Source organism: Beta vulgaris, chromosome 9, assembly GCF_026745355.1.
Source record: "Beta vulgaris subsp. vulgaris cultivar EL10 chromosome 9, EL10.2, whole genome shotgun sequence".
In the NCBI taxonomy this organism is placed as follows: Eukaryota; Viridiplantae; Streptophyta; class Magnoliopsida; order Caryophyllales; family Amaranthaceae; genus Beta; species Beta vulgaris.
The window spans coordinates 13234354-13258969 of NC_079210.1; the positions used below are offsets into that span (position 1 = coordinate 13234354).

The 24616-nt window shown below is 34.4% G+C and overlaps 2 protein-coding genes across 24 annotated transcripts; one reads left to right on the forward strand and one right to left on the reverse strand.

Annotated features, from left to right (window-relative positions):
• Nucleotides 1-926: 926 nt before the first annotated feature.
• Nucleotides 927-12426, reverse strand: LOC104903265 (pentatricopeptide repeat-containing protein At1g09900). 22 transcript variants are annotated; one of them, XM_048636784.2, is made up of 11 exons: nt 9549-12426; nt 8991-9031; nt 8589-8907; nt 8384-8466; nt 8166-8222; nt 7871-7936; nt 6410-7795; nt 6218-6301; nt 3747-4149; nt 1372-1471; nt 927-1190 (listed from the first exon to the last, which is right to left on the reverse strand). In XM_048636784.2, exon 1 carries the CDS (start codon nt 12107-12109, stop codon nt 9632-9634), a length of 2478 nt encoding a protein of 825 aa, XP_048492741.1. In that variant the 5' UTR covers nt 12110-12426; the 3' UTR covers nt 927-1190; nt 1372-1471; nt 3747-4149; nt 6218-6301; nt 6410-7795; nt 7871-7936; nt 8166-8222; nt 8384-8466; nt 8589-8907; nt 8991-9031; nt 9549-9631. The 22 variants fall into 22 exon arrangements, 20 of the variants coding, with proteins under 20 accessions (XP_048492741.1, XP_048492738.1, XP_048492744.1 ...); XM_048636781.2 differs by having other exon boundaries at nt 8060-8222; XM_048636787.2 differs by lacking the exon at nt 7871-7936 and having other exon boundaries at nt 6410-6657.
• Nucleotides 12427-13385: 959 nt separating this feature from the next.
• Nucleotides 13386-22255, forward strand: LOC104903267 (uncharacterized). 2 transcript variants are annotated; one of them, XM_057392319.1, is made up of 2 exons: nt 13386-14066; nt 17580-22255. In XM_057392319.1, the coding sequence occupies exon 2, from the start codon at nt 18722-18724 to the stop codon at nt 19694-19696; it is 975 nt and encodes a 324-aa protein (XP_057248302.1). In that variant the 5' UTR covers nt 13386-14066; nt 17580-18721; the 3' UTR covers nt 19697-22255. The 2 variants fall into 2 exon arrangements, with proteins under 2 accessions (XP_057248302.1, XP_010689588.3); XM_010691286.4 differs by having other exon boundaries at nt 13386-14059.
• The last annotated feature ends 2361 nt before the right edge of the window (nt 22256-24616 follow it).

A 24616-nucleotide genomic window follows, 5' to 3' on the forward strand; every position in this document is an offset into this window, starting at 1 on the left:
TCAATCTGTAAAAATCAGCCATAACAAGCATTTTTCGAGCAATCACACAAGGCCTCATGTTCCTTTCCTTTGTCAAGGACAGGGGAATCATTAAGCAATTAATCATAGGTGTAGGGAGTTGAACGATGACTCTCGCTTCCATCGTCTTTGATTTGATTCACAAATAATTCTGACGTAGGCCTTAATTTTCCTTGCAATTTCACAGTGTTTAGAATTCTTTTCATAGCCAATTCCAGGCATATCACATTAAAAAGCCTGCTGAAGACTGGAGAACTTGGTCTCTTCAAGAAAAAAGGTTCTACCTATATGCAAGACTGAAAGCCATAAAAAACAAAACACAAAATTAGATAATTGGGGCTACTAAAAGATCATGGCATGATTATCATTGTGACTACTGACATGGTCACTATTTCGAAGTAGGTTTCTTGACTAGTAATCTTGAGTGGTCTGGACTAATGAGTACTAGAAAAAGAGTGTTTTCTCAACACTTTTCCTCAATATTCGAGATGGAAAAATGCGTTGAGAAATTGATTCTCAACGCTTTCTAAAAGCGTCGAGATTTCACGCGTGGAGAATTCTCGACGCTTTCCTACGTTGAGATTCTCAACGCAGAGACGTGTCCAGTATGACTTGTGACGCTTTGTTGTGTTGAGTTTCTCAACGCTTTTCTGCGTCTTGAAATATGTGTGACGCTATTTTGTGTTGGGTTTCTCAACGCTTTTCTGCGTCACGCAATATGCTCTAGACACATTCTAGCGTCAAGATTATTTTACCTCCACAAATAAAATTTTAGAGCCAAAAGAACTCTTAACACGAAAAAGTGTCGAGATTTTAGCCTAGAAAAAACATCTAATAATAATAACCATTATTTAATTGGATATGGATCAAATATAATATATCATAAGCAATTTTCCAATAAAAAATACTGAAGTAGAAATGACCAATAATATATATAATAATATTAATATCTGTCTTAATTAACTAATGATTAAATACACACTAAAATATTCTGTTCGATTACAAATAAGTCAATTAGATAATGTCTACTATCAACTTCTTAAAACCTTACAAAAAAAAAAATAACAAAATAAATATATCTTTTACAAGGCCTTTTAAAATCATTAATAGCTTTACGAGTTGTACTAATTTAATGAATCCTTGACTTCTTTTCCTTCACCATCATCTTGATCCTTGAAAAAAAAACAAAGAATGACATAAGTAATCTTATATAATGTGATATATTATAGTGATGGTCAATTATAAAAGATGTAAAAAAATTAGTTAATGACAAAAGAAAAGAATAGGTAACTAGTAAGCAACTTGATTTTGATAATTCAAGTGAAACAATGTATGATAATATTATAACAATACCTCTGTAGTAATCATGGCAAGAGAACGTGAAGTAGTTGGTGCAGCGGAATCTGAAGCAACATCATAAGATGCTGAAGCAGCAGCAACTCGTGTCCTTTTGCTACGATATGTCATAATAACACTGTCACAATTTTCTACAAACAAAACATGTAAATACTTTTCGATCACATGTAAGCTAAAGAAATAGAGAAAGGTTGTGTAACAAAGTACAACTTAAGGAATAGAGAGAACAGAAGCTAATAAGCAAGCACTTCTCAAAGTTCTATTACATTGTCTTCCTCAAATCACAGAACCACTAAACTTGGAGAAACTTGAGACTCACAAGCAAACTCTGGTATTCTAGATGATGCTGAATATTACTTAAACAATATGTCACCAGCTCCATTTTCTTATCAGTTACAAGCAAACTCCAGTATTCTAGATGACAGAAGCACATTCTTTTTCTGATGGCTTGCAGAGAGAGATAATCAAACCACGTCAGAGAAAATTAAGGAGGGGTTATTAGAGTTGAAGTTAGTGTTACAGCAAACCTGTGATGAACAGAACTCAATGAATATGGGGAGCATCCTTTACAATGACTAAAGAAAATGCAGAAGTCACTATGAAACTTAAATAGTCAGAACTCAAAAGTAATATATCTACGACCATGCAAATACACTGTTTATGGAACTTTATAGCAAAAGAAAGGTGGCAGATCCCAGTAGACGTGAAGAATTATAAGTAAAGGGAGAGGCTGTGACTTTCTTTAGCAAGTGGAAATTCCTAAAGCACGTGTCAAGTGACTTCCATTCCCCTAAAAAGTGCAAATTCCCTAATGTAAACTTAACATGTGAAGCCATTGCCTAGGAAGTGTATGCAGCAATAAGTTTCTTAAAAGTACAACTTTCCACAGGAGCTAGGGACTAAGTTCCTAAATGAACCAAACAAGTGCTTTTGCCTTGCAATAAAGTCCTAAACATTAGATTCAATTCCATTACTTCACTAAGTTCCTTCCCATGGCAACGACAAGAATAAATCACACTACTTCCTATCAAAGAAATGTTCAAGAAAATCGCTCATGCTCACAACATAGTTACAAACTTACAATCAACTTTAAGTTATTAGAATAAGTAAGGAACCCTTAACCCAGATGTAAAATCAGCAATAACTATATATTACACAGCCTGCTACAAGAGCCCCACAGGAAAATTCGGAGTAATCTTTATGCTGTTCCTCCTGATAGTTGATACAGATAAATGCTGGAAGTAAGTCCACATGGATAATTGACAAAGACATATACATGGATTGCCAACTACACACTTTTTTTTTTTACAAGCTTCATTTGTCAGATCCAAACCTACTAGTTGTTAGTTATTCTACTTCAGTCTTTTAATGAGCTTTACTTGGCAGATTTTTATTTTTTGTTAGTTATAATGAATATTTTAAGAAGCTTAGTGTGCGTTATATTTTTCTAGTTCTACAACTTCCCTTACGTTGGTTCCTTTTACCAATTCTTTACTCCTCTCCTCATGCTTTGGGTGCCTTTTTTTGCAGTTGAAAAAAAGAAGCAATGTTTCTGAACCAGGCTCTCCTGTGAGCTCATTAGAAGGGCCAGTGGCTTGTAGGCATGTTCCAAATGAAGAACATTTGTCAGTTTCAGTCTCCTTGGAGAATGATGCTCATGGTTAGTTTCTCTTATATTATAAAGGATTCTTATTTTCTGAATTCCCATCTACAGTTGAAATTCTATCTCTGAACTCTAGAATCTCTTGCGTTTATAGGATTGAGCTGGTGGAAACAAAACCCGAAACCGCTTAACATTAAAGACCACGCTGTGGCCTGTTCTCCCCTGTGGCTACCAATATTTAGAGCACACGTAATTTCTGCATAGAGGCCAGCTGCATTATTAGCAGATAAAACTACTTCTAAAAAGATTGAGTTCAGTTTGACATTTCATCTCTTTTATGTTATTACCCTGCATCCTTGTGACAGCGGCATAAAGGTTCAGTTTGACAAAAAATTTACTCGGCAAACAACCTTGACAAACTATCAATACCTTCCTGAGTATCTAAGGTATCAGGGGCAGAACCTTGACAAAACTATCAATACCTTCTATCAAATTATTTTTGACAAATTATTCTTGACAATAGAAAAACTTGAATTCAGAGCAGAACCTTGACAGCAAAGGAAACAACCTCAAATGTTTCTATCAAACAAAATAGCAAAGGAAACTCAAAATTTTTTCTATCGATAGTTTTGTTTCCTTTGCTGCTCTGAATAATATGGTTAGTAAGATGCTGCTTCTTACTCAAAGGTTCTGCTCTGAATTTAGTCATTTAAGTGGATCAAAGACTGCAATAACACTTCAAATAATTATTGTTGCTGTAACAACTAACCTGTCGATTTAGGTCTCTAGCCTTATCAGCGTAGATCCGCGATTCAGATGTTAAGCGACTGGACACTTGGCTGACCTCGTTCTATGATAAAGCATTATAGATGTTTGCTTAAAGTTCTTGTCTAGAGAATTGCTTTCACACATATCAAAAGTTTCTGTAGGCCAGACAGGCCAAATGTTCTTAGTAACTTTGGCTTGGACTTTGAGGGTGGGAGTGCTTCAGAACCTTCATAGTCCCTGTGTCAGCAGGAGTAATATGAATATTGTTGTTGTCTTTTATTTCGTCAATCTCAAAGTGCTACATATTGCTATTTTTTCGCAGGGAATCGTCACAGCTCCTTTGTTATTTGCTATAGAAGAATTTCCTCAATTAAGTGAAGTTGTGCAGCGAGGCTTCGACAATCCTGCAGATATAGATATTTATGATGCATGATCTAATTTGACTTTGATTAGAATTGAACTAGGATACATCAGTTCACAAAGAAAGGCACAAATAGACACTAATTTTAATTCATGTATAACTTGTACACATCTATGATTTTATATAGTGCAGTATTCTTCCTATCTGGCTACTTACATAAGAACATCTGTTTTATTTTTTTAGAAGTACATAGTAATCAATATTTTTCAGTCAAATTTTGTTAAAAGAAGACAAATGTGCCCTAGTTTTTAAAACTGCAAGAATAACTAAAAAAAAATTACCACTCACTGTAGCCTAGGGCTCAGTTACAAAGCATGACAATAATAGAACAGAACCATCAGCTCTGACATAACAAATTCCTAATTATGTTTGCCGATATGTGCCTCTGGAGAAGATCTCAGGTATGGTTTATATTCCAATTATCAGAATTTATACAGAGATAGTTCATCTAATGTCATAAATTTTGAGCAAAATACAGCATTTATCTGCACCTAAAGTAATTCTTGTATTTGGACTTCATACATATTAACAATCACAAACAATTATCCTCTGCCACCCTTCCCCTCTTCAGTAAGATACCCAAGAAACTGACTTAAGTACCCACAAACCTATGGAATTTGAAAAGACTCAATGTTGATCTGTACAAATATTCTGAAAGAGCCACAAAGCAAGATTGTGATACAAGCCTTTAAATGTACTAATTGAGATTATAGACGGCAGCATGCTGCATTGTTCCATTACCTCTTATTCACCACATCCCAAATACTAGAAAATCTTGCAGATTTTCAGAATGTTTACGTCCACAGAACAGTTCAGCATGCACTTCTCTAAACAGCTTAACATGTATGGATAGAGCTTCTAGGCTCAACATAAATTTTAGCCTTGAGAAATTTATTCAGCTGAAAATATGGTTCATCTATAAATATTTCTACATGGCATATTCTATTAGCCTCCCTAGTTTCAAGCCCAGGTAAATGAGCCAGGATAAATAATTCACAACGCCGCTCAGAGATCCAATCCTGGCAGAATAATCCTAAATATCACTAGAGAAACTTGGAAAACTTCTGGTGTTAAAGCCTTTCTAACACTATATAATTTATCTAGAAAGCAAGTTCCAACATCTGTTATATGGAACAATTACAGAAACAGAAGCGCTATAAATTGAGGCAATATGTAACTTACGGTCCAACTTTTCGCCAACATCGAGGACTTCTAATATCTTTTTTCTGAGTCATTATTTGGTGCACTTCATACAGCTCTTCATTAAAACACAGATGATAGATGACAAAGGTCCTGTAATGTCATTCCTATACTCTTAACAAAAAAAAAAAAAGAGTCCATGTACAATGCTCCAGTTACAGCTAATGACAGATTTTGAAGTATAAAGATAAGCTACACGCTCTTAAATAAACTCCATATATCCCTAACTAACATTCAAGTTGCACATAATTAATTAATTGGAGATCAATTTAAAAAGTATTGATTCAATATACAGCTACCATCTTTGCTAGTTATAACTTTAGGCTAGTAAATGAAGCATGCTTGGACATTGCAAAATTCAGAGGGTTTAATGCATTGAGAACAATAAAAATGACAAGATGGGATAGAATGATGATAGAATTCGAAGAGATTTGCCTTATCCACTCTACCATTTTAAGAGAATGGTCTTAGTAGCATTATATCCCCATAGACAATCCCAAAACCTTAATTTCAAGAACTTCAGGAATCCCAAATTTATAAATATATTTATATGAAATTGGAGGATTTTGACATTCTTTGTAGCAAATTCGATGATATAACACAAGCCCAAATACAAATGTAGTGCAAATACAACCTAGAAAACAAAAAATAACATAAATTCACAGAAAGCCCATTGAATTTCAACAAAATTCCCAAGAATTTCACTTAGGTGTTGCGTGGACAAAAGAAGATATGGAAATTACCGAATTTACGACTTCGTCGGAACTAATTGAATGAGAGTTGGGATTAATTTGGAACTTTTTTCGTTTCATAAACAACAAAATATGAAGAATTTGCTCAAAAGCACTGACCTTGAATAATTTGCAGAAGAATCAACCGAGTATGGAGTTTGCATCACCCATATTTAGCAGCTTGTATTTCAGAATTTGTGTCACCTATAATTTGCATTAATTTGCTCAAAAAGCATTAATTGATATGAATTTGAAGAATTATCTCAAAAAACATTAACCTTGAATCTGAAGAATTTGCTCAAAAAACATTACCCTTGAATTATCTCACCCGTATTTAGCAAATTGGAGCACGATGAAAACTCTCGTCAGATTACGGTTGAGAAATTGATGCTGCAATACACTCCGTCCCTCACACTCGAGTATCCCACTACTTAGGTGGTTACCGCCTAATACCGGTTAATTAAGAAACATAATCTTTCATAAAAAAATTGAAAGTAGCGCGGTTTGTTGACATGTGTTTGGCACATGAAATTCTTGACGCTTTTTTGTGTTGAGAACTACTGCAACACAGAAATGCGTTGAGAAAATACGTGAGATGTTAATTGTATTTAACGCTTAACTAAAGTGTTGAGACAATTGTGTTGAAAAAGTACTCTATTTCTAGAAGCAGGTCCCAATCAAATTTTCATACAAACAGAATACATCGGGATACTCTTACTCCTCTAAACAGAAGTCGTTTTCTAATGGTCACCAAATTCCTTAGTTGTGCACCAAAGAAGATACTAAGAAATTAAGCAACGTAGGCACCATGGCATACTCTAATACTTTAAAATTGCAGAAAGAGGTTCTTACCATGTATTTTTAAATAGGTAAATACTGAAATTCAGCCTCAATGATTTATATATCTCATAAAGTGATTACATCAAGATCGCCTAACCAACATGATGCTCAGGTGCCAAGCAGTACCTTGTTTAATAACTTGTATATCCTCTAGAAGTACTGGTGATCAAGACAAAAAGTAATTAATACTTCAACATTGTCTTCTCTTTTCACACATTTGTGCGAGACACTCCATCCCAGTGGATCCTATTAGGTGTTATCAATGCCATTAAATTCAGGTGCCAGATGTACTTTTTACGAAATTGAGCAGAAAGAAGGAATGGAAGATCTATTGTGAGTTTCTTTTTTTTTACTTCCACTCTCTCTCTCCTTTTGTACTTCTTCACTTGGGAAGTTGGGCACGTTTCACTAGTGGCCTTCTAGAAACTCGGAATTCAACTCTAGAGAGTAGACTACAAATTGCAGCTGGTATTGAAGACAATTGTGGGAGTACCTTATTAATGAACCTATGACTGACAAGTGACAAGGGCAGCCTTAAGAAGACTAACCTATCCTTTCAACACATAGTTTCCTATTTTTCATACAGTCCATGGAACACAGCTTCACTGGTGAGTGGACACGTGCAGCTGAAAGAACAGATATGTCAAAACTGTAAATGAACTCCAGATCTTTAGCTGTATCTTACATTTCTCTATTACACAAATCATCCATGCAACTCCACTTTTCAGCTCATGCTCCTCACAAATGCTCCATTCCACAAACCAGAATACTGATATCAGGTAATTAAATCACTTTCTTCATCTTGAATTTTGACTTAACCTCGTCACTCCACCTCTCAGAGTTTTACACTCGCAGCAACTACATAAAGCCTCATTAGTCATTACTCATTACACATGGAAAAGTCACCAATCTCACCATGATAAGCATTCATACTTCTTTCAGGAGCATTACTAGCAAGCTTCTACTACATCCCAAATGTATCACATATCCTCTTTTCACCTTCACAAAACAATGAAGTAGTTTCTAAAAATGAGCCAAAAGCAGCCAACTAGCTTTGAAAAGCAATCAAAAGGTTCACAACATTCAAGAATAAAACTGCATTTTTGAACGAAATGCAGCTACCTGCTCGTCGCAAAAGAGATAGAGTATGATGCTAAGCCAGGAATGGGGTGTACGAAAAAGACTTTCTTCTCCGATTGAAGAGAATAAAGTAAAGTCAGGTATGTACCAAAGTACCGAGGGCTAGGTTCAAGGGCTGGTCGAGCCAGCAAAAAGCTTCCTCTACCTATCAAATGGAGAGCATAAAAGAAAATAACTTGAACTGAACTTTCAGAGACAAATTACACAATTTCCCAAAACTTTCAAGATTCACAGCTTCATGTTTTACAGAGAGGAGAGGGAAGAGAAATATGGTGGAAGTGACCGAAGGCAGGATATTTATCTCACCTGCTGATATTGCTTACCCAATAAACTCAAATAACTGCGCCTTGCACCTTGTCTTTCATCCTCAACTTATCGCACCAACAGACCTAATATTAGAATTACTGAGTTAGAACCTCAAGAAAAGCCGAACCAAGTATATAACATTGAATTTCAATGTGCACCAAAAATAAAAAGAAGATAATGGGGCAGAGAAAAGGAGAGAGCTTACAGATAGTGTAGAGAAAGAAGAGCCAATTCTTGCGGAGGAACTCTTTGCTTTCTGCTTAGAATACCAAAGGTATTGCGGTAACGACATCCCTCGCTGCAGAACTCCTCGCCCTTTTGCCTTCCATTTCACCGTGTTTTGAGGGCAGGTTACGGAAGCTAACAAGGCCAAGGATGATCTGACGGAGTTTTACTTTGTTGTCTACGTTACATCCTTTCTTTCCTTATCCCTTTTTTCCACGTCCTATTTACAAAATTTCCACTCCGATTAACTTGTTTGTATCTCCCTGCTATAAATCTAGAGTTACTTTTTTGAACCAGACCTGTAAACTCCATGAAGCAGGCAAAGTAGTAGAAATTATAAACCGATAACAGAAAAAAGGCATATATTTAACATTCAACATACCTATATTAATCATACAGCCCTTCTCACTTAGCACAGAATAACTGCAATATCAAGCAGAAGAAATTATGACAAAGTTGATATCATGCCACACAGATTGTGTACAAAACAAACCACAACGCCAAACAGAGCACCGCCTTACAAATCGTCTTCCTGACATCAAAGCATACAATACATGTTGTATTGCATGCTTAGATAGGCAATACTTAGATAGTAACTAAGAGAAGAAAATATGACTACACATTACAAAATATCATCAAGACAGAGCAACAAAAGAACCAGTGTAAATTCAGATGCAGCCTTGAGTTAAAAGATATGCATGTTCTATATTCAGTGCAAACCAATTACAACAGAAGTCCTCAACTAGTCGAGTTTACCAAAGCTGTCTAACCACAGCCCTGAAACTTCATGTTGACACCATGGAAGAAAGATCAGGTGAGAAACAATAATATCATTATCGGGAAGGAGTGACAAGCATTCTAAGGTAATGTCAAGTCAGACAGTTACTAAGACTAATTGAGCCAAGAAGAGTGGTCAAGAAAGTAAAGAAATTTATCTCACCTTGATGCAAAACTGGTCAAAGAAACAAAGCCCCACAAGCTTCCATTACACACAGAGAAGTCCTTGCTCATTCAGCATGTTATTCAACAAGGTGATACAAGGCCACGCTCAACAAACTGAATAATTAGACTATCTGCCTCTTTAATATTTCCATCTAATGTTAATTTTTTGCTCACCTTCTTACATAACTTCAGGTCTGGAGTTAAATTCCGCCTAAACATTCTACAAGCAACTTTGTATGCCAAAAGAGGACTTCCTATATTTAGATAACTTTGCATGAGCACATGGCACGTATGTGCATCGATCCTTGAGGCTGACCTCAAAACTTTGCCCAAAAGGTTGTAAGCATCACTTACGTATCCGAAGTTACAAAGCTTTTCTATAACTTGATTGTACGCAGTCTGATAGGGCTGCTTGGGCAGCAACTTCTCCAATAGCTTCATCAAATCTTCCACCCTCCCATTCTCACAATATCGATGGATAATCGCCCTGTACATAACAGGGTTCGGAAGAATCCCCCTCCCCAGCATTCTCTTTACAAGATCAGTCGCCTCTTCAATTTGTCCCCTTCTGCCCAATGCATCAACAATTATTGTATATGTCACAACATCAGGGCTCTTGTTGACCAAATACATGTCATCAAGTAAAGAGAGAGCACCCTCCAAGTCATCCTTCTGAAAATGTCCATGAATAACAGTAGTAAAGTTTACAACATTAATGTCACAGCCCTTGCTGAGACACTCTTGCATGAACCTTTTAGCCTCACAGGTTCTTCCTTCCCTGCAGAGAGATACAAGCAACACATTGATTTCAGCAGGGGATGGAAGAAAACCCATCATAATCATCTCCCTTACCACATCACATGCCTCAAACAACTTTCCTTCTCTATGGAAACCATGCATCACAACACTATATGTTATGGCATTTGGGGTCCACCATTCCTCCTCACTCTTATTCATCATGTCTCGAGCTTCAGAAGAGCAACCAATCTGACAAAGACCATTTAGCAGGACTGTGTATGATACAGTATTTGGTCTACAACCGTTCTTGTACATTTGCTGAAGCATGTCCTTAGCTTCAATCACCCTTCCCACCCTACAAAACCCATCTAAAATAGCCGTATAAGTCACTACATCTGGGATGCAATCCTTCTCAAACATCTCGTTCACAATTTCTTTTGCTCTGTCTATTCTTCCTTCCCGGCATAAAGAGTGAACCAATGCAGTGTAACTGACTTTATCCATTCGAAATCCTTGCTCCTGTGCTTTTCTTAAAAAAAGATAGGCCTCGTCACTATGTCCACACTTGCAAAGCATATGAATGAGATTATTATAGGTGACCATATCTAGTAACAAGTTATAGCCCATCATTTTCTCAAGTAACAACTGAATCTCAGCCATGTTTTTCTCCTTACAGAGGTAATTAATCACAGTATAAAAGCTAACTTTGTCAGGGGCACATCCCCTAAGAGGCATATCCTCAATCAGCTTCATGGCATCTTTCACCTGATTAATATCACAATAACCCTTGATCAAACAGTTATAAGTAACAACATCAGGGGTGATTCCAACAATTTGCATCCTCTTTAAGAATCTCAATGCTTTGTCCAACCTGTTACCCATCACTAAAACATGAAGGGCTGTGTTACATATAGACAGATTAGGTTGAATCCCGGCCTTCTGCATCATTCTAAGAACCCCAATAGCATCTCTTACTTTTCCCGCCCTGCTATAAGAAATCATCAAATTACGAAAAGCCTCCGTAGTACGATGAATACCCCGCCTATACATAAGATGGAGCACTCTCCTAGCACCCTGACACAACTTAGTCTTGCCAAGAATTTTAAGCATAGCGTAATAGACAACAGGGTCATGGCGATACCGCCATTGCCTGTCAGCCCAGTAAAACAACTCCAAAGCTACCCTTTCATCATTCTGTGAGTGAAGAACTGCACATACTTGACGGGGTTTCAGGCTCCTCAATAATTGCTTCAATTGACCTTCGAGTTCAGGGTTCCATTTCGATTTCATCCCAACCAGCCTACAAGTTTCTCTCACCAATGGATGCCTAAATTCACTCTCATCCATTTCATATATTTTATCATTCTCTCCACTCTGCTGACGGTCCTTGTTATATGAATTCGACAACCCAAATTCTTCATCATCAGAAACATCATTCTGCCTATTCTTTGTAGCATCTGTATGTGTATCTGTATCTTCTATCACACTCATAATATCACCCTTGAGCTGAATCCCATCAAACCCACTTCCAAATTTATCACAATCATCATTCTGAACCAACGAAATTCCCAAATGAGGCCTTAAATTCCTATTCTGCTTGGAACCCACTTTCTCATTCCCCACATTATAATGTTTTGTTCCTCTAAATTCATGTATTTTATTATTTAAGCTATAATTTAGCAGGGTATTGGAATGAGAAACAGTCGAATAGAATGGTGAAAACAAAGTAACAATACGATTACACTTCACATGTGAGTAAAAATGCCCTCTAAGCCTATAATTGAGCTGTTTCATAGAACATTCAGCTTTGAATTTCATCATTAGAAAACTTACAATAAACAAAATCCTCTGTTGATCAAGATGTAAATACGCAAAAACTGAAATTCCAGTTGAGTACCTTTTTGTTCATGAGTTTGAAGACGGATTGAAGAGTTGTGTCAGGAAAAACTATCCCAAAAACTTAGGGAGTGTTTGGGTGTGTGGCTAATTAGTTGTCTCTGGCCGACTGTTTAACCTCACTAGTTGCCGGAAAAAATGCAGAAAAGAAGAACGAAATAACATTTTGTAATGCGGTTTGCTTTGCTAGGGGTTTGATGAATTTGGACCCGGCTTAGTGGCTTACGCAAGTGTGGCTTGAGAGAGGGGCTGGTGGCTAGCCATGCTTAATAAGGATGGGGTGTTAGGACTGTTGGCTAAGAATGATAAAATCTAATTGTTTATTTTATTATTATTATTAGAAAAGATAATTGGTCCGAACACGAACCTTTAATAGGATACTAGCATGTAGGGCACACCAATTCAGAGGTTAGGTGCAAGGCTAAACAATCCAGAATTAAATGTCCAACATATTGTTTGGGATAAGGATTCGAAACCTGGGCAATGTCCTAAAATTCGGGACGGTACTTCACTCAGCTACCACCTCTCCCTCATAAACATCTAATAGTTAAATGCACCCGTCGTACAATAGAGAAATAAAAGGATGAATTCCTTCTTTTAACAGCATATTTGGTTCATTTTTTACTAAAAGAAATAAAAAAGATGACAAAACAAGCTCTTTTGCCATCTGTTTTCATTTTTCATTTTTTTAAAAATCAAAAACAAAATTATGTTAACTAGAAAAAGTAGTTTTCAATTTTTAATTGTCGTTTTTAAAGTTGACGTGTTTAGTATAAGTATGACTAATTTAAAATATATAATACCCCTTTCATATGACTTTTATAATCATAAAACTAAAACTGAAAACTTACATCTCGATAATTCTCTCTATTCCAAATACCTTTTCAATACAAAACTTAGAGATTATGAAAGTGTTATCGCCCGTGTGATAATGTATCGGCTTCTTCAGAATTTTTGCAGCGGAAAACATAATAAATAAACTTTATAAACAAAAATTAGTCAACTTCAAAGTCAACTCCAAAAGTCAAACCAACAAAGTCAAAGTCAAGCTTAGAACCAAACCAACAATAAAAGTATAAACTCAATGTATAATAAACAGACTACACAAGCTCTCCAATCCCGAACCTAATGATGCATCATCTGCAAACCTGTAGATGGATAATGCACTATTGATCCTTAGAGACTGCTCACGAAAATGGGTCATCACAAGATCAATAAGTGATAAGCGCATATATGTCTATATTTTTGTCCCCTAAAATTAGTCTTATGGTTGTCTTCTATGTGTTATTTTATAATATTTGTTGACTTTTATTAATAAGTGATTTATTTATGTCCATATTATATTTTATTGAATAATTAGCTTAAATAGTGTGTTATTTTATTATAGGTATTTTACAAGTTCACTTTGCTAAAGGAAGACAACAAGACTAGAAGAAAGAAGAGAACAAAAGAAAAGAAAAAAAATAAAATAATAAAGTGAGCAAACTCACGTGAGGTTGGAAGTAAAAGAAAGAAAACAAAGGGATTGTAACCCTCCTTATCTGTATAATCAACAAAACTAAAGAAACAAGAAGTTGTTTCTACATTCCTCATTCCACGCAAGAGATAACAAAAGAAGATATGTATCTTCTCAAATTTTCACGCAACAATTTGTTTAGCGGATTTTCAGTTATGAGATTTTATCTTTTGGATTCTATCTTCTACACAACTAGATATAAATTCATCATCTTTTGGGAAGGAAAAACACGCACACATACAAGGGAGTTCGTGAGAGTGAAGAAAATAATCGGGTTCGTCCAAGATCGACAAGTTGATAGGAATTGAAGAATTATTGCGTTCGGAGGCGAATTGAGGGTAGCGGCTACATCAATTCGGGTCTACAGTCATGAGTTTTCTCTCTTCTATATTCAATTAGTTGTTCTTGTGATTGAACTGGATTTTATTTGAATTTATTCATGTTTTCAGTTTCTTATATTTCTATTATTTGAGTCTAATTGGTTAACGCTGAGTTGATTGAATTTAATTATTTAATTTAGTATTTATACAATTCATACTATTGTTGGTTGGTTATGAAATTTGATATCTTTACTTGTAATTGGACGCAATTAGTTGTTTAGATACTCAAATTGTGCTATATGACTATTAGGCGATGCGTTTAATAGTTGGATAGGGAGGACGACTTGAGATTAATAAGAGTGAGCGACTCATCTTAATATTCTTAAGTGTGTGAATTGTGCTAATAAAACAAGTTTATTAGGGTTGGATTTGTCTTAGCAAGATTCTAGATTTTTAGTGAGTAAGACAAGAATTGATCACGACGATAATTCACCAATCTAAGTGCTAAGTTAACTATTAAAGTGGTCTCAATATTAAAGGTTAAGAAGCTAAATTATGTCTAAACATTCTATGATCGAATCGGAAATTAATAGAGTTTGTGTGTCGTCACTTGTAATTATTAGTTTAGTAGTAGTTTTAATTTTACTTGGTCTTAGTAGTTGGTTACAACCGAAACCCTTCTAATCGTATATATGTGGATAGTGTAAATAGTGTAAATTCGTATATAAAATACATTTTTGTCACTTAGTTGAATATTTGAGTTTAGGAATTATAATAATCTTCTTGTGGGATCGATCCTTTCTTACCCTTTTACTAGTTATAAATATTTTTGAAGGTTTAAGTTAGGTTTTTAATTTTATACGGTAAACGACACATATCAAATTTTGGCGCCGTTGCCGGGGAGATATGTTTTAGCTTCCTATTTATCAAAGTTTGACTTACTCCATGAATATTGTTATATATTTTGCAGCATGACAATAAAATTTCAGTTGTTAATTTTAGTCTCTAAAGTTTCTACTGTTTCACCATGTCTGTAGTATTTCTTTGACTATGAACTGTTAGTTAGGGAAATTACACTAGTATGTTTTTGTTGTGTCTTGCTATGCTTATTAATTTAGTGAACTATGACATATTTCATGCGCTTGAATATCATATTTTCTTAGTTTCATCTTGTCTCTAATAAGTGTGTTAACTTTGCTCAGTTAATAAGGAATCTGCATGATTATCTATTTGTGTTCTATATTGTCCCACAAATGCCTAAGTTTATTTAAGTCTAAAAGTAGTGAGACATGAGCAGGTTCACACATATCCTTAATCTAAAGTTTCTGATTGCTTAGGAGTTTAGATAGTCTGATTTTGTATGTAGTGCTCATTTAATTTCTGTTTTTTTTTTATTAGAAGTGCTAATTGGTTCATCTTGTTGTGCGGGGCTTAGCTAATCAGTTTTGCATCTATACTTTCCGGTGACTATATAGTTTGAGGAGTGAATCTTTGTAAAAAAAAATAGAGGTCATTTAGTTGGACTAGCAACAATGTTATCAGTCTGGTATTCTGCTCACCTATTAGTCTGAAATTTTTATTTATCTTTGCCTATGACTCAAATCATAAGTAGATTTGTAGTCTGCTAATTTAAGTTGGCATCTTATCTTATAGTAAGTGTAGCATGTTCATATCATGTTTTCATACAACTTTTTTGCATGATATTGGCTTGTTCCACATCCTGCATCATATTTGTTGGGAGTGTCTCTGGTATTCTTCTAGAATTATACTCTTTACTGCTTGATTTTATTTTCAGTACGATAAACAATGATTTGTTGGTGCTCTGCCTGCTAGTATTTTTGCTAAGTGATTTTTAGATTCGTGCCTATAACTATAAGAATAAACCATGGAGTAATATGTCAAGGATTTTTGTATAATCCACCCTTTAGAATCCTGTAGAATCTTTTGGTTTTCTTCCTATCAGATAGACAATGAGTGTACTCCTTTAATGGCTACTACTAAAGCAGACTAAAAAAATTGAACAACTTAGAATTCCATGCTAATGAGTAAATTCTCACAAATTTATGCATAACTACATTGCACACACCTTCCTAAAAAGTTATGTTAATGTCTAGTTGTCTCCAAGAGTAAATATTGGCTCCATCTAGGCTGACATCTTGTAAGAAAAAAAAAAAGAAAGCAGGGGCTCCTCTGTTTCTTATTGTGAGAATGTAAGTAATAATGCTTAGTATAATCTATATAAAGTATAAAACAAAAATGTGTTCTCAGTTGGTATAATTCCCTTTCTTCTAATTTATTTTAAAAGCTTTTGAATATGGTACTAAAGTGGATCAGTTGTAGTTAGACCACATGTGAATGCTTTAGCTTGTGCATATTAAGAGTACTCTTAATGAGTTGTACGCTTAGTGATATGTTGGTAATAAGTCTTTCATTTTATACAACGTTCTCTTTGATCTGCTTAAATTAAAAACAGTGGAATATGTTTAGTTATTTGTTATGATTAATAAGGGTATAGACCAGGATCTAAGGGTATTCTACCTGAAGCATGCGCATGCTGTGATCTAGAGTAACTTGGTTAACTAGATTAATAAAGGCACTGCCATACTTATACATAAAAGTTATATCTCCAGTTCTGATTATAGGATTAGCATCATTCATGGACTAGTGCTTAGATATAATATTGTGTCTTTTATGCTATCTTTTATTATTTGATCTAAATAGGTGAGTTGTATATGTGGGTGAGCTCTGTCCAACTTTTTCATTTAGGGTGTAGATTATATACTAGCTAGTATTCTAGTCACAAGAACTCTAGTCTTTCATGAGTTTTCTTTATCTATATATAGTTGATTCCATCATGTATATAAAGTTTATGTGAATTAGGTAGTATTTCTTCTTGTTCAAAAAAAAAATTTGAGCTTAAACTTTAACACTATATGCTGTCAGGTTCACAATCATTAAGTATGCGTGGCATGTAGGCCTAATTTTTGTTAATAAGAAGCTAGAAAGATTAATGGCATATAACAATAGATATGTGTTGCAGCTCCTGAGAGTGATTGTGGCTTCATCAAATCTGAAATCATTTTGTTCACAGCTTCACTACCTAATTTCTGATAACTTATTCATTTATTTCTAACGTCATAATTAAGTTAAACTAATCCTTAGTTTGTAATATGTAGTGTTTAATGTATATACTTCCTTGTTAGAATAGCTACCTAATGTTTTGTAGCTTTGTGACTCATATGATTAGTGGAATGTGTAGTCTGCTACTTCAGTAACATCCTATAGTGCCGTATAATATATCAGCATCATATGTGTATATTATTATCTTGCATGATATCAGCTTGTTCAGCTTCTTGTATTGTATTTGTTGGTAGTATATTTGTCACCTTAGCTCTCTGCACCATAAGACTTCTAATGCAATAAAAACTGGATGTCAATACATCTTACTAGTTTGTGAAACCATATTCCACCTGCACAAAAAAAAAATAATAATAAATAAATGAGTTTAGGTGCATGTTTATTTCTTTATTTGGTATACTAATTTAGTATACTATTTTAGGTGCATGAGTTTGGATACTACCACCAAACTTCAGCGTATAAACCTGTTCATTGAAACTCTAAACGAAGCTAGCCCAGAGAAATTACTTTACATCTTTCAAGACAAACCACGTGAAGACTCAGAGATGGGTGATGAAAGAACCTTGAAGGAATTAGAAGCTCCTAAGCTAGATGATGAGCCTCTCTGCATTGTTTTTCCAACCTTGGAAAGACCTTTGAAGCTGAACTCAGGTTTTCTTAATCTCCTTCCCAAATTCTATGGGAACGCAGGTGAGGATCCTCATAGACATTTAAAAGAATTTATAGTTGTTTGTTCAACCATGAAACCTGAAGGAATTGAACAAAATCAAGTAAGATTGCATGCTTTCCCATTTTCCCTACATGATTTAGCTAAAGATTGGTTGTATACTATGTCTTCTGGTTCCATTACGACTTGGGACGCCTTACAAAAAGCTTTTCTGGAAAAATTCTTTCCCGCAAGTCGTATTGGATCCAAAAAGAAATATGTGGAATTAGACAACATAATTCAGAATCACTTTATGAATATTGGGAACGTTTTAAAAGATTATGTACCTCATGTCCACAACATCAAATAACTGATCAACTATTGATTCAATATTTTTATGATGTATTGTTGCCTAACGATAGGGGTATGATTGATGCTGCTAGTGGTGGCGCATTAGTAGACAAGACACCAACTCAGGCTAGGAATTTAATTGCTAACATGGCCCAAAACACTCAACAACATAGCACTAAAATGATGTTAAAAGGGTAAATGAAATTGACTTAAGTGGTGTTAAATCTCAACTGCAAGAAAATGCTCAACAAATTGCTACTTTGACCACTTTAGTGTCTAAAATTGTTGGTGGTAATGAGTCTAAAGCTAGAGTATGTGGTATATGTTCTGAGTTTTCTCATGCAACTGATGCTTGTCCTACTTTAAAAACTGAAGATGTTAATGCTTTAGGAGGTTTTTCCAATCAAAGAAAATATGATCCTTATTCACAGACTTATAATGAAGGTTGGAAAGATCACCCAAATTTTAGGTATGGAACTAGACCACAGTTTTCACAAACTAATCAACCTAGGCAATTTGGTGTACAAAACCCTCCACCCCAATCTTCTGGCTCATCTTTAGAAGACATGATGAAGCAACTTGCAACTCAAATAGGCCAAGTACATAACCAAAATATCGAGTACCAAAAGAAAACTGATTCGCATCTTCACCACCTTGATACACAAATTGGCCAGATTTGTACTTCTTTAAGTAATATAGAAAGTCAGGTCTCAGGAAAACTACCATCTCAACCTTTGCCGAATCCAAATAAACAAGTAAATGCAGTGACAATCAATAGAAAAGCAACCAAGGGGCAACCTTTAATACCTATTAATGAACATGAATTTGTTACTAATCTAAAAGAAATGCAAGAAAATAGAATTCCATTATTAGATGCGATAAAGGCGGTTCCTAAATATAGCAAGTTATTCAATGAACACTTCACTAATTCAAAAATAAACGAGAGTCATCAAGTCTGTTTGACACCCATTATCCTACCACCCCCAAAGTGTGAGGATCCTGGATCATTCTCGATTCCATGTAGGATAGGTGGGCATATGTTTCTCCAATGTATGCTAGATTTAGGTTCTGCAGTTAATATTATGCCAGTTTCCTTTTATGATGAGTGTAAGATGGGACCATTAAAAACATCTAATGGGATACTTACTATGGCTGATGGTAGTAATGTTAACACAATTGGATTGCTTGACAATGTTCTTATTCAGATTAGACACATGTTCTTCCTAGTTGATTTTGTAGTTCTTGATACCAAGCATGAGTCTAAAATATTGCTAGGCAGACCATTCCTAAAAACTGCAAGGGCATTGATTGATGTCGCTAATGATTATGTTATTCTTGAGAGCAATGGGGAGCGAATGCAGTTGAACATATTTGAGGAACATACTTTTAATATAAAGGCAAATGCTACTGATTATGCTACTTATTGTCTTGCACAGGTTGGAGAAGCAAATTTGGAGATTTTATTAGATGAGATGGCCAGCACTTTAGGCCTCGGAGAATTGTTCCTAACTGCTCTAAATGAGAGTATTCTGCAGGAATGAAGAGCATCTTACGTCGAGCCAACGACATAAACTAAAGGCGCTACTTGGGAGGCAACCCAAGATTCATTCTCTTTCCGCAGCATTTATTCTACTAGTGTTTTTTTTTTTCTTTTTATTATATATATTTTTTTGGCAGATGGCTTGCCATGAGCATGGTAGCACTATACAACATCATGGCTGAGAATTTGATGCCTTCTTTGAAGAGATATTACACAACCAGCTAAGTTTTCTCCCATATTTTCAGTATCGCGTTTCATTGAGGACAATGAAAAATTTAAGTGTGGGGGAGGTTAAGTCTTTGTATTATTTGATATTAATATGCTAGAAAACAGGTTTTGACATAGTTATAAAAAGGGGGATATATCCTGTTTTAGGGGAAGTGCTGCTAAAGTTTCTGTAGATTTTTTTTATTTATTATTTTGTTCAGTTACAAAAAAAAAATTATATATATATATAAAAAAAAAAAAGATTGTGTATTATGCTTGCATTAGTTATAGGACTTTAGTTGCATTTAATTTAGGATTTCCACCTCTTAACTTCCTAAGAAATGGCGATTAGTAAGTTGATAAGAAACTCTAATCTAACTTGTGTTTGAAATAATTAAAAAAAAAATTATCGAAATAAAAGATTTTGGGAATGTTATATAATTGGAAACGGATAATCGAACTTGAGAGATTTATAATACAATTGAAAAAAAAATTATCTTGCTTCTCTTAAATAAGCTGGCTAGATAAATAGACCAAACCTTGTGAGCTTCTGAGCCTATTAGACTGACACATCTGCATCAGTCTCATTATTTTCTTTCTTGTGTGATAGTTCCTCAATGAATGGCTCTTGAACTTGACTTGGTACTCTTTGAACTTTTGTGACAATGCTATGAAGAAATGATTTAGGCGTCCTTTTCATTTTTATAGCCTCAGAGATTTTACTTCATATAATATTTCCTTTGTTTAGCCCTTCTGAGCCTTAAAATCCCGTGTTTATTTGCTAACCATACATTACAAACTTGCGGCCTCCTACAGATTATACCCATGCTTGGCTAAGGGGAGCTATTATCTATTGAGTTTGTATTGTAAGATTGTGTTATGGTAGAGATATATTGTTGAAAAAAAAAGAGAGAAAACAAGGGTTTGAAAAAATTATTATTATTGAAAAATATCAAAGAAAATAAATGTTTGAAAGTCATAGAACGATGAAAATGCTATGAAATATCCATATAAGTATTATAATGGCATTACATGTGAAGGATATGGTGAATAATATGAAAAGAAAAAAAAGTGGAGTTTGTTGTGAGTGGAACATCATAAGTCATGTATTTTTGCTCCCTTTAGCTCGGCTTATAATTAACTCCACATTCCTAAATATTATTCCTACCCTTTAGCCTTGGCCACGTTACAACCTTATGAAAGACCTTTTGATCTTTATGCATTATGTCACTTCAAAGTGGAGAATTGAGACGATAGTCAAGTTTAAAGAAATATACTTCATTTTGAGTCGACTCGGTTATAGGTTTGAGTGAATATTATTTAACCCCAGACACATGAGAGTTGAGTGTTTTATTTATACCTGTGAGGGTCTATTTATTGAACTTGATACGCATACATTTGTGGATTCATGCTGGAAATTTTTGAGTTGGAAAGATAACAATTAGTTCATGAAGTATTATGAGATTTGATAGTTCGATTGTTTAAACACTAAGAGTATGACATCTCCATTAACATTTTCTAAACATTATTCTGACTAACTTTAAAATGTTTTAGTTTCTTGTAGTGTGCTTATCTAATTTCGTTATTTCCGACAAAGAAAATTGAGGTGGTATATTAGGTCTTGCATTTAGTTTCTGTCATTAGAATATCCATGTTTGCTAGTTGGTTTGGGAAACTATGTTAATAAGGCTTTGTGGGTATGCCATCTGAAAATCCTCACGAGACCTTACTCGTCCACTAGGGTAGCCTAGGGGTTTAAAGGGCTTGTTGCACATGAAGTGCAATCGTGATTCCTACGAAGTGAGTTAGGTTTATTGCTTTCCTAGTATAGTTTTACTTTTATTTTAGTAGTATTTTGATCGAGGGCGATCAAAAGCTAAGTATGGGGGAATTTGATAAGCGCATATATGTCTATATTTTTGTCCCCTAAAATTAGTCTTATGGTTGTTTCTATGTGTTATTTTATAATATTTATTGACTTTTATTAATAATGACTTATTTATGTCCATATTATATTTTATTGAATAATTAGCTTAAATATGTGTTATTTTATTATAGGTATTTTACAAGTTCACTTTGCTAAAGGAAGAAAACAAGACTAGAAGAAAGAAGAGAACAAAAGAAAAGAAAAAAAATAAAATAATAAAGTGAGCAAACTCACGTGAGGTTGGAAGTAAAAGAAAGAAAACAAAGGGATTGTAACCCTCCTTATCTGTATACTCAGCAAAACTAAAGAAACATACATTCCTCATTCCACGCAAGAGATAACAAAAGAAGATATGTATCTTCTCAAATTTTCACGCTACAATTTGTTTAGCGGATTTTCAGTTATGAGATTTTATCTTTTGGATTCTATCTTCTACACAACTAGATATAAATTCACCATCTTTGGAAGGAAAAAACACGCACACATACAAGGAGTTCGTGAGAGTGAAGAAAATAATCGGGTTCGTCAAATCGACAAGTTGATAGGAATTGAAGAATTATTGCTTCGGAGGCGAATTGAGGGTAGCGCTACATCAATTCGGGTCTACAGTCATGAGTTTTCTCTCTTCTATTTCAATTAGTTGTTCTTGTGATTGAACTGATTTTATCTGAATTTATTCATTTTTCAGTTTCTTATATTTCTATTATTTGAGTCTAATTGGTTAACACTGAGTTGTTGAATTTAATTATTTAATTTAGTATTTATACAATTCATACTATTGTTGGTTGGTTATGAAATTTGATATCTTTACTTGTAATTGGACGCAATTAGTTGTTTAGATACTCAAATTGTGCTATATGACTATTAGGCGCTGCGTTTAATAGTTGGACGGGGAGGACGACTTGAGATTAATAAGAGTGAGCGGCTCATCTTAATATTCTTAAGTGTGTGAATTGTCTAATAAAACAAGTTTATTAGGTTGGATTTGTCTTAGCAAGATTCTAGATTTTTAGTGAGTAAGACAAGAATTGATCGCGGCGATAATTCACCAATCTAAGTGCTAAGTTAACTATTAAAGTGGTCTCAATTATAAAGGTTAAGAAGCTAAATTATGTCTAAACATTCTATGATCGAATCGGATATTAATAGAGTTTGTGTGTCGTCACTTGTAATTATTAGTTTAGTAGTAGTTTTAATTTTACTTGGTCTAAGTAGTTGGTTACAACTGAAACCCCCCTAATCGTATATATGTGGATAGTGTAAATAGTGTAAATTCGTATATAAAATACATTTTTGTCACTTAGTTGAATATTTGAGTTTAGGAATTATAATAATCTTCTCGTGGGATCGATCCTTTCTTACCCTTTTACTAGTTATAAATATTTTTGAAGGTTTAAGTTAGGTTTTTAATTTTATACGGTAAACGACACGTATCAATAAGACATAGTCATGATTAACATACACAAACAAAAGCACGTAATCAGCAAAGTTGAATGCTACATAATAATAATCCTAACATGGTACTACTACATAATAAACAAGAACATATAAAAATACAATAGCCTTGGAGACAACTTTCACTGAACTAAACTTCACAACCAATAATTTAATTACTTTAAATGGAATAGTCAATGGACCGAGTTGTCTGACTAAAAACCAGCCTTCCCTTTGGAAGACGAAAATACGGCGCGACTCCGTATTCCCATGACCTACGATATCGAGGAACCTTTTAAATAAAAATAGGACATGGTGATCAATCCGGTCATAGGAAAAGTCATCGGCTACCACCATGTACTCCAACTCTCTACTTGTCCAACACTTCAGACGTGCACAAGTCTAAAACTATTGTTATCCATGTTTCACTTTACATGATTAACCATTTATTACTTGTTATGACTCACGAACAATACAGATAATACAATCATCAAACAACCATAAACTTTTATTTTTATCTTAGGATTAGATAAGTGATCAAACAACTTAACAACCCAAGATTAATTCCAACTTTAATCCAATCTTTCTTATTTGTTGAACCTAGCCAACAACCAACCAATCTTTCAAAGGTATAAAATATCAACTTACCAAATAAGGCCATCGGTCCTTATAAAGCAGTCAAATACTCAAAACGGAACAACATGATCAATCATGATCCAACCATATACATATATTAATTCCCCTATGTGAATTAATAAAATAAAGTTCACAACCATATGCTTGCATCATACAAACATAATATAAATTCCATAATCAATATGTTTTACACAACGGCATAAAACATGCAAATCCAACACAATAGATTATCATATATGAACTCAAAATAGTTCCTATACATGATACTATATAATTCTCATCCTTATAATCATGATACTAATTCCCCTCAAAAAAAGCATGATACTAATCCAATCAACACATAGGTATTTATGTACCTTGTGTAGACAAAACGAGTGGCCACTTTTGCAACCTTAAAAGTCGCCTAAAGATAATCAATCCTTTATGAATTTATAGCTGTAACACCCCGATAATTGTCTCTTTTTCAAAAATACTTTTCAAATATAAAACTTATAGAATCATCAAAGCATTATCGTCCGTGTGATACGGTATCGGTTTATTCAGAATTTTACAGCGGAAAACATATAACTAACTTTAGAATGAAAATTTAATAAATAACAAAGTCAACTTTAAAACCAACCAACAATGTTAACATTAACTTCAAACCGAACTTACATATAAATGTATCAACTAAAGTATAATAATAAATCAACAAGCTACACAAGCTCTCCATTCCCG

What these genes read in the sequence shown, in the direction of transcription:
- LOC104903265 (XM_048636782.2), bottom strand. Translation starts at nt 12,109, where the DNA reads ATGATGAAATTCAAAGCTGAATGTTCTATGAAACAGCTCAATTATAGG.
- LOC104903267 (XM_057392319.1), top strand. Translation starts at nt 18,722, where the DNA reads ATGATGAAGCAACTTGCAACTCAAATAGGCCAAGTACATAACCAAAAT.